Source organism: Musa acuminata, chromosome BXJ2-9 (assembly GCF_036884655.1).
Source record: "Musa acuminata AAA Group cultivar baxijiao chromosome BXJ2-9, Cavendish_Baxijiao_AAA, whole genome shotgun sequence".
NCBI lineage: Eukaryota > Viridiplantae > Streptophyta > Magnoliopsida > Zingiberales > Musaceae > Musa > Musa acuminata.
Window position 1 is genome coordinate 16,767,022 of NC_088346.1, and position 10,061 is coordinate 16,777,082.

A 10,061-nucleotide genomic window follows, 5' to 3' on the forward strand; every position below is an offset into this window, starting at 1 on the left:
TGGATACAAAGTAGAGAGAGGTCACACTCTTTTTTGGGCAAACAGTACTGGATTTATCATGAAACTATGCCTCTAATCATGGCTCTTGCTGCTATAGTTTCCTTCAAACATATGCTAACCATCTTAATACAGAGCAGTCAAGTAAGGATGACAATACCGTATCGTATTTTGTTTTTTGGTAGGAGATTGTATACATCCTGATGATGTAAGGATGACAAGGACATATTCGATTCCACGAGTTCCTTTCGTTGTGAAAAATGTTACATGAATTGACTTGCAAAAGCTTCAGCTTGGCTTCTAGAGGAAGACAATGCCAGTGTCTGATCTTTTACGTTGTAATGCTCTTAACAATGTGAAGTTCCCATCAAAGAGAAGATTTACGTGGTCTACAGCTCGGTCGTCTTGCCCTAAAGAAGCTTCATGTGGGACAGCTTGAGTTTGATTTCTGCTGCCACCAATATGCTTAGCTGCCCATGGTGGCAGATGTACGTTACAGCTGTGAGCAAGTTAGCAAGCCCATCAGTTCATATCTTGGGGGAATCCTCAATGGCATGTGCTTCTCAGATCACAGTGCAGGATACTTTGTTGCTTTTCCCCAGCATATATTCATCGATGCTCTGCCGCCTTCCACGAAAAGCAGTGCATTCTCGAAGGAGGAGGAGGAGCAGGAGGAAGCATGAGCAATCTTACTGCCAAGACACCAAGAAAACTTGGGACGACGTCGACTGCCATGGATCTTCCAGCCACCCCAAACCCGAACCTACAGGGAGACCAACTCCTCCATTTTAGCCACCCGCAACACCCATTACTTCAAATCAGCTTACCCTACCTCTTCACATGTATGGGCTGCAAGGAATATGGTGCCGGTAGGAGGTTCAGATGCCAAACATGTGGATTCGATCTGCATGACTTCTGTGCACTCGCTCCTCCTGCTCTACACAACCATCCCTTTCATCACAAGCATCAGCTCGTATTCTTCACCAAACCAGGTAGACCTCCATGCACCACACTGTTCAGATTCACGTAAACGTCGTAAAACTTCATGCAGAACCTAATTATATATCTGTATGTATGTGTACATGCTCATTTCATTCACGACGGTTCATCATGAAGGCGGTTTTCTACGTTGGAAATGCGACGTCTGTGGCAAAGCAGCCAAAGGATTTGGTTTTCGTTGCACCACATGCAGCTTCGGGATGCACCCTTGCTGCGCGGCGATGCGTGAGGTGATGAACTTTCCGACACATCAACATCCCTTAGTTCTTTCACCGTCTGCAGCAGTTGCGACCGGAGATGCCAGCGCAGTCTGCAATGTGTGCCAGAGGAAGAGATCTGGGCAGGTTTACCGATGTGCAGCAGCGTGCGGCTACTGTCTCCATGCTGCCTGTGCAAAAGACATGGTTAACGGCCTTTATGTTCATGGTTTACGGTCGCCGGACAAACCTAACAACATGCTTGGCACCGCGGCGAAGCTCACGACTCAGGCGTTGGTTGGGATTATTGGTGGATTGATCGAGGGGATAGGAGAAGGAATTGGGGAGTTCCTCATGGACAACATTGGACGTGGTAGCTGCAGAAGTATTAAGCACAACTAGTATATATATATATATATATCCTCGACAGTAGAGGTATGTCATCCACTTGTTATAGCTGCTAAGTTGTTAGAATCAGAACCCACTTGTATAATTACACTACTTAATGTACTGATGAAGTAGCTCGTATCAAACTTCTTAGTATGTTTTCTTCATCACTTATGATTTACGACACTCCCAAGGGTGGCAAGTGCGAGTACACTTGTATACGGAAGAGAAGTATACCTAATTGATCGTGGTTTTTATAGTTCTTTTCAAGAATAGAAAGTAAACGAAATGGACTATAATGTCTACAACAGATAAGAGACGCACACACACACAATATATATATATATATATATATATATATATATATATATATATATATATATATATATATATATATATATATATATTTGTTTCTCAGGTTCTATAACATTTTTGAGTCGAAACACACAGCTACCAACCTTCAAAACCTCTGCTGTCAGTGAATTGGGACCTTTGGAGGAGAATGCTGCTACTCGAGGGGCCGGCCTCGATCCCAACACAGTTTCCACCGGCAAAATAAGCGTGCTTGGTTTCCTTTTAAGCGAGCATTAACAGATTGTGATGGCATATAAGATTCAGCTATGAAATCCAAAACCCTTTTTGGTGGAAGCTGCACCCAACCTGGTGTGGTTAACGTATGAGAAGATCTTATTGCCGATTTCTTTTCTAACAGTGGCTGTAGGAATAGCAAATGGTATGGCCACATCATTCTCCGCTTCATCTATCATGACCATCCCGAGGCCCCCAGCTTTCTGGACCACCAGGCTTTTCTCTAACCTGGGCTCCGCTGCACTACCAGAATGGCGACAGATCAGAATTTTCCCTCTGGCCTTTGTTGTGTTCAAGGAGCTATCCAGGCAGAAGCTACATGAGAGAGAGCGAGAGAGAGCGAGAGAGAGAGAGAGAGAGAGACTTAATCAGTAAACATGCAGCTTATTCTGATTGATCAATCGATTTCAGGACACTCCTCCATTCATCACCTTGACTGATAAGGAGTGAAATAACCTCCATTGACTTCAGAGGCCGAGATGATCCTGGCTGATTTGTTCATCTTAAAAGAACTCAAGCTTTCACCCTGTTTGTGACAAAACAGATCTTAGGAACTTCCGTCTCCTAGGAAGAATGTGATAAGTAGATAAGATTTCCAGACAGTTGAAATCTCTAAGCAGTTGAGAAAAATCTTCCATGCTGAATGTGTATAACCTTCCTGCTGAGTGTGTATAAATAGCTATCAAGAGTTTACTATCAAAATGTACTAGGCAATTACATCTTATACATTTCATAATTTCTTCTACAATTTTTATCTTTCTATCTTCTTCGTTTAATTTTTAATATGGTATCAGAGCCTTCTTCCTTGCGGATGTAGGCAGCTCAGCTCTGCCGAAGCCTTCTACTGTTCATCTTTTTCTGTTCAGTTGGAAAGGGCAGTGCTGTTGCTTACCTCTCCTCTGGTGTCACTGCTTCCTGTTCCGGAGTCGAAGACTGCTCGGCCACCTCCTACCCTCACAAGAACCTCGCCTACACTACTGTGGTGGCCGCCGTCCTCGCAACTGCTTCCCGGCCAGTGACCTCTCCTCCTCATTCCCACATCTCACTTGAGCGAGAAGTGCTGCTGCCGCCATCCTTACCGCCATAGTCATCACTGCCTTCCTGAGGCAACAGGAACGATTGCAGTTTTTACAATTTCCATATGCAGTCGCTTCACTCTGCCACAGTAATTTCTCTGCAACTGTAACTGTTGTAGATTTTTTTTTCCCTCTCTTTTCACCTAATCACTGCAGATTTCTTGCTCATCACTATAGCTTCCCCGCCCATCGCTGCAGCCTCCTTTGTAGCTTCCTCGCCCATCACTGCAGCCTCCTCTACAGTGCATCGCTGTAGCCTCCTCTACAGTGCATCGCTGCAGCCTCCTCTGCAGTTCATCGTTGTAGTCTCCTCTACAGCGCATCGATATGCTTTTCTCCTCCTCCCTCCCTTCTATATCTTTACTATCTTTTGTAAAGATCACTTAAATCGCCACAAAATATCTACGATGTCTTCATTTTCCTCTTCCGATATTCCTGTCCCTGTTTCTGCAGGGACTCTGAGCACTTCTCAAAGTCTTATCACCATCAATGCTGCAGCACTCATTCCCTTCAAATTATCCAAAGGCGGCAACTACGCATCTTGGCGGGCACAACTTTCTAATCTTCTATTTGGCTATGATCTCCTAGGTTACATTGATGGCTCTCTCCAATGTCCACCTAAAATGATTAACATCCCAGGTGAACCCAGTCTAGTGCCAAATCCAGCCCACAAACTATGGTTATGTCAAGATCGCCTCATCCTCTAAGCTATTTAAGCTTCCGTTGCTGGATCCATTGCCCCGCTGATATCCTCATGTACAACTGCTGCAGAAGCATGGTGCAAGTTACAAACAATTTTGGCAAATCGCTCGCGTACTCGCATGCTTGGACTTCTCTTCAATCTGATGAAAATGAAACAAGAGGGAAGTACTATTGCTGATTATCTACAAAATATCAAAGTTATCATCGATGATTTAGCTTTGATAGGTCATTCTCTCAGTGATGAAGAAATCCTAATTCATACCCTCAATGGCCTAGGAGGCGAGTACAAAGAACTGATAGCAACACTTCGGGCACTCAACTCACCAATATCATTTGAAGAACTTTATGATAAGTTAATTGACTATGAGACGTACTTGAAGCGTGATGATAGGTTGCTCGGACCACCTATTACAGCTCAGGTCAATCAAAAATCCAAGACGAAGAGCAACCAGTACAATAAGCACGTCAACAACGATTTGGCTAAGCTGCCTCCTAGCCTTATGGGGCCCAGACCAAACCCTCCTTATCCATATCAAGGTGGTAACTTTCATAATCCTCAACCGTCGTGTCCTGACTTCACAAGCCACCAACGAGTCGTTTGCCAACTATGTGATAAAGTCGGACACTCCGCGAAAGTCTATCGGTCTCTCCCCAAACTCCCTGCTCCATCACAGTGGCCTCAGGCGAATTTCATGGCTACTCCAACTCCTATCCAACCTAATTGGATTGTGGACTCGGGCGTCTCTCATCACATCATCTCTGATCTTCAAAACTTGTCCATCCACAATAACTATGACGGAAATGAAGATATCATCATCGGTGACGGTAAAAAAATTCCTATTACTCATTCTGGTTCCTCAACGCTTAGTTCACTTACCACAACTTTTACACTCGATGATATTCTGTGTGCACCTACATTAAAAGAAACCTCATTTCCGTTTCTCAATTCTGTAAACAAAATAATACCTCAATTGAATTCTTTCCTAACTTTTTTCTTGTCAAGGATTTGAGCACGGGGGCATCCTTAGTCCTGGGTCAGAACAAAGACAACATTTATGAGTGGTCATCCGCTTCGCAAATTACCCTTCCTACTGCTCACTCTTCAATCGCAGCTCCGATTGATGTATGGCATCGTCGTCTTGGTCATCCCTCCCCTTTTATCCAACAAAAATTACTTTCTCGTTATTCTCTTCCTACCTTGAAAATCAGTAGCACTTTCAATCATTGCGATGCTTGTCTTTGCAATAAAAGTCATAAACTGCCTTTTGGGACAACCTCTATTTCTTGCTCTAAACCATTTGAAATCATTTATACCGACGTGTGGGGCCCTGCCCCAATTAAACAAGTTTTGCTTTTATGTCATTTTTGTAGACTATTTTACTAAGTACACATGGTTATATCCTCTCCACCATAAGTCTGATATTTCCATAGTATTTACCAACTTTCGAAAGTTGGTTGAGAATTTTTTTCAATCTTCCATTAAAACAGTTTACTCTGATAGCGGAGGCGAACATCAAGCCCTCACATCCTGTCTCTCTACTTGTGGTATACAACACCTCAAGTCACCCCAATATACTCCCCAATTGGTTGGCTCTGTCGAATGCAAACATCAACATTTCGTAGAAACTGGTCTCTCCCTTCTACATCAAGCATCCATGCCACCACCTTTTTGGTCAGTAGCTTTTCAAACTGCAGTTTATCTCATTAATCGTATGCTTACTCTAGTCTTACAATACCAGTCACCATTTGAAAAATTATTCCACAAGCTTCCAAGCCTTCATAAACTCAAAGTTTTTGGCTGTTTATGTTATCCATGGCTCCGTCCCTATGCGTCATATAAGCTAACACCACGATCTAAGCCTTGCACTTTTATAGGCTACTCTCTTGAACATAATGCTTTTCGATGCTATGAATCCCAAACTAAAAAAGTCTTTATATCACATCATGTTATTTTTGAGGAGTCTGTCTTTCCTTTTCAAACTAATCCTACCATACAAGCTACTCCGATAAACATGCATCACTGGAATATCCCTCCGATCTCATCACACGAACCTCCAATGACACCATCCAGTCCTTACCCTCAAGATCCGCATACTACTATTACTTCGGTTCAACAGCTTCTTACTCCATCTATTTCTCCACTCCCTTCCTCACAAGTTTCCCCTATTAATGAAGTAATACCCTCGACAACATTACCACTGGCTTTACCTTCTCCTAGATCTAGTGACATTGTCGTGCCGACGGTTGGCCCGGTCCATGACAATGACTCGCCCTCGACTATATCACCAACACAATCTACCACTTCTATCCCCCCTAGACATCCAATGATAATATGCTCCAAAAGTGGTATTTTCAAACCACGTCAAGTCCTTGACTTACATGCTATAACAAGTTCCTCCACTAAGGCCAGTGAACCCACTACAATCACTCAAGCTCAAAAATCTTCTCACTGGCGTAAAGCCATGTGTGACGAATATGATGCTCTCCTCCATAACTCTACATGGACCTTAGTACCCTTTCATCACACACAAAATATCATCGGGTGTAAATGGGTCTTTCGAATTAAGTGGAACCCAGATGGATCCGTTACTAGATATAAAGCACGTTTAGTCGCCAAAGGGTTTCATTAACGACCTGGTGTCGACTTCACAGAGATATTTAGTCCCATTGTTAAACCCACAATAATTCATCTTATCTCAAAGGGCTGGCACATACAACAATTGGATGTTAATAATGCCTTTTTACAGGAGACACTTACTGAAGATGTTTTTATGCAGCAACTTCCTGGTTTCGTTCATCCTCAGTATTTGAGACATGTTTGCAAACTTCAAAAAGCTATTTATGGACTTCGTCAAGCTTAAAGGGCTTGGTATAACGAGCTTGGCTCGTTTTTTACCTCAATTGGCTTCATCAATTCCAAGTCTGATACCTCATTATTCATTTGCCAGCACAATGAAAGCATAATATATCTTTTAGTATGTGTGGATGATATTATTGTCCCAGGAAATGATCCTTTGAAGACTCAGGCATTTCTAAAGCACTTGGCTGATCGATTCTCCCTCAAAGATCTAGGAACTTTAAGCTACTTTTTGGGAGTGGAAGTAACATTTACATCTTCAGGTCTCTTCCTATCACAAAGAAAGTATATTCAAGATTTATTATCAAAGACAAACATGCAGGATGCGAAAGAGGTTACAACTCCTCTCTCTACTAGTGCATCACTTAAATTATGTGATGGAAGTCCTACTACAGATTCGACTCAATATCGACAAGTCCTTGACTCCTTACGGTACTTGACTCTCACCCGTCTAGATATTTCATTTGCCGTCAATAAATTATCGCAATTCATGCATCAACCATCTACTACGCATTGGTCTGCGGTCAAACGAATTTTGCGGTATCTTAAAGGGACTCTTAATCATGACATTTTTCTTCGCAAAAATACTTCACTCCATCTCCATGTCTTTGCTGATGCTGATTGGGCAGGGAACTTTGATGATAGAACATCTACGTCAGGATACATTGTCTTCCTTGGAGCTACTCCAATCAGTTGGAGTTCTAAAAAACAAAAGACGGTTGCACGATCTACAACTGAAGCTGAATACCGTGCCATCGCCATCGTCGCTGCTGAACTTAATTGGGTCACAAATCTACTCAAGGAACTCAACGTGAACTCCACAGTTATTCCTACAATATATTGTGATAATATTGAAGCTACCTACTTATGTGCTAATCCAGTGTTCCATTTCCGCATGAAACACATAGCCATCAACTTCCACTTCGTGCAAGATCAAGTTGTCAGAGATCAACTCCGTGTTTCTCACGTACATACAGCTGATCAACTAGCAGACTCACTCACAAAACCTCTCGCCAGTAAACTTTTTTCTTATTGGTCCAAGATTGACATCCTTGATGGAAGCAGTTGAGAAAATCTCTAAGCAGTTGAGAAAAATCCTTCATGCTGAATATGTATAACTTCCCTGCTGAGTATGTATAAATAGCTATCAAGAACTTATTATCAAAATGTACTAGGCAATTACATCTTATCCATTTACCATCAATTGAAGTAATCTGCTGAGTGGCTGGTAGCGTGGAATGAGCCTATCGAGATCGCATCGTTGAAGTAATCTGCTTCAGGATAATTGGGGCCTAAAGACACAGATAATTGCGTCATCGAAGGCTGCTAGTAAGCGGCATCATAGCAGCCCGAGTCCCAACATGTCTTATAGACTGAAATCCTCGACATTGGAGCGCCTCCACGAGCTCCTCCGGCCCCCAGACCATTATAGTTCATGTCACTCACATACCGGCCAGCAGCAATGGAGGCCGTGCGGCTACCGTGGCCTGAACTGTCCCTTGGAGACTTGAAATCGGCAGCCTTATCTGCATTCATGTAGTCACCGTGGCTTCTTTCTTCTGCTTCATATCCACTTAGATAGTATCTTGCTCCAATTACTTTCCTGTAAGCATCGAAGAACATCAATATCAATTGAAACAAGGTTACTAAATCCCAGATCAAGATAAGCATCGAAGGTACTTGTTGCAGGAAGACTGTAAAGGATTCTCCAACTTGGCATTGTCCTTTCCATCTTGAAGGAACTTCCGGCATCCCGACGTCACTGAAACTAGGAGACTGTGGTCATATCCTTGTGAAGAACTCAATCAATTGAGAACAGTAAGAGAAGCATGAATCAAGAGTGTGGCCATATCCCGGACTCAACTTGCAGTATCTGCAACATCAACAAGGCCAACACATCTGTATCAATGAATCCGATGATGACATTCTCTTGGTTCTTGGTAGAAAATCCTGGAATCTCCATCTCCTCGTTGGTTCCGAGGCCAATGAAATCCCACGAGTGAGTTGTATGCAAGCTTCTCTTCAGGTTCGGGAACACCGATACCACGCCAGGCATCTCTGTATCACCAAGAAACCAATTCCAGATTAACCAAAGGAGTAAGTTTGAGAAGAATGTGCATCCACTGGGCATCATCAACGAGAAAAATCACCAGCCATTTGTGAAGCCTGTTCTTTACTAAGTTTTGCAACAAACCCTCTGAATCCATTGATATAACTATAAACATGTGATGCTTACGCTTCCTCCGTTGTGTTGATGGACCAAATTTCTTAAAATCATATATATTTCTTATACAAAATGGACAAACTTCCCTCGAAACCAACTAAAATCCAGAATTGAAACAGAAACTGACCTTCCTCCGTGAACTGCAGTGAGAATTTGGTGATTCTGCTTCAAAACGTCGTCGGAACTCTGACTCCCCTTGCTGCCCATATAAACATGGACCTGAAGGAACACACAATTGAGAGAAAGAAGCACTCGAGACCATTAGAAAATCAAAGGAAAAATCACCTGAAACAAACAAGCAAAAGGAAAAGCATACCTGAGAAGGATAGCACAGTCTTATCCATGCAAGTGTGATAGAGAGGAGAAGATAGAAAACCACACCACTCGGAGCCATTTGTGAGCAATATGCGAGTGTCTCAGAGAGGGAGATAGGTGGTACGTTTATGTAGGGAAGGGGGGGGTGGTGGTGGTGGGATGGTCTTCCAGGACGATTGCTTGCGGAAGTATCAACCGCTCATGAGGTTCATTACCGGAGGTGGCCGTTAAGGGTTCTTCTCCGAGAAGAAACACAGGGTAGTACACCAAGGATGCGATGCTGAGGAAGAACAGAAAGAGGGCAAAAAAGAAAAGAGGATGATATCATGTCCTCCAAACTATACTTTCTTTATGACATCGAGGACATGTGACAAGGAATAATAAGATGTTGTCATGTCATGTCCTCCAAACATTCCTTTGTTTAAGATATGAGCATGCAGACGGTGTGATTTGAAATTTGACCTGTAGTAGCTGCAATATCCGGCCAGTAAACATGGTAGTTATCAGGCTTTAAGTTAGGACTCTAGCCAAGAAAATCATAATTGAAAGGAGCATTCATATTAATCTATCTAATCGATCCTTATTAAAAACACGAAGAGATTAACTAAAGTTAGAAGATTATTTCTTAGAGAAGCATTAACAGTTATAAAGGAATAGGAGTCTTGAGTAGGAGTCATATTAGGAGTTATTCTTAGAGAAGCATTAGGAGTTGTAAAGGA

The 10,061-nt window shown here is 42.6% G+C and overlaps 1 protein-coding gene and 1 pseudogene across 1 annotated transcript; one reads left to right on the forward strand and one right to left on the reverse strand.

The window, feature by feature from the left end:
- Positions 1-660: 660 nt before the first annotated feature.
- Positions 661-1,747, forward strand: LOC135622399 (protein VACUOLELESS GAMETOPHYTES-like). Its single transcript, XM_065124219.1, has 2 exons — positions 661-989; positions 1,114-1,747. The coding sequence occupies exons 1-2, from the start codon at positions 677-679 to the stop codon at positions 1,593-1,595; spliced, it is 795 nt and encodes a 264-aa protein (XP_064980291.1). The 5' UTR covers positions 661-676; the 3' UTR covers positions 1,596-1,747.
- A 6,240-nt stretch (positions 1,748-7,987) lies between these two features.
- Positions 7,988-9,470, reverse strand: LOC103998481 (subtilisin-like serine-protease S; annotated as a pseudogene).
- Positions 9,471-10,061: the final 591 nt, after the last annotated feature.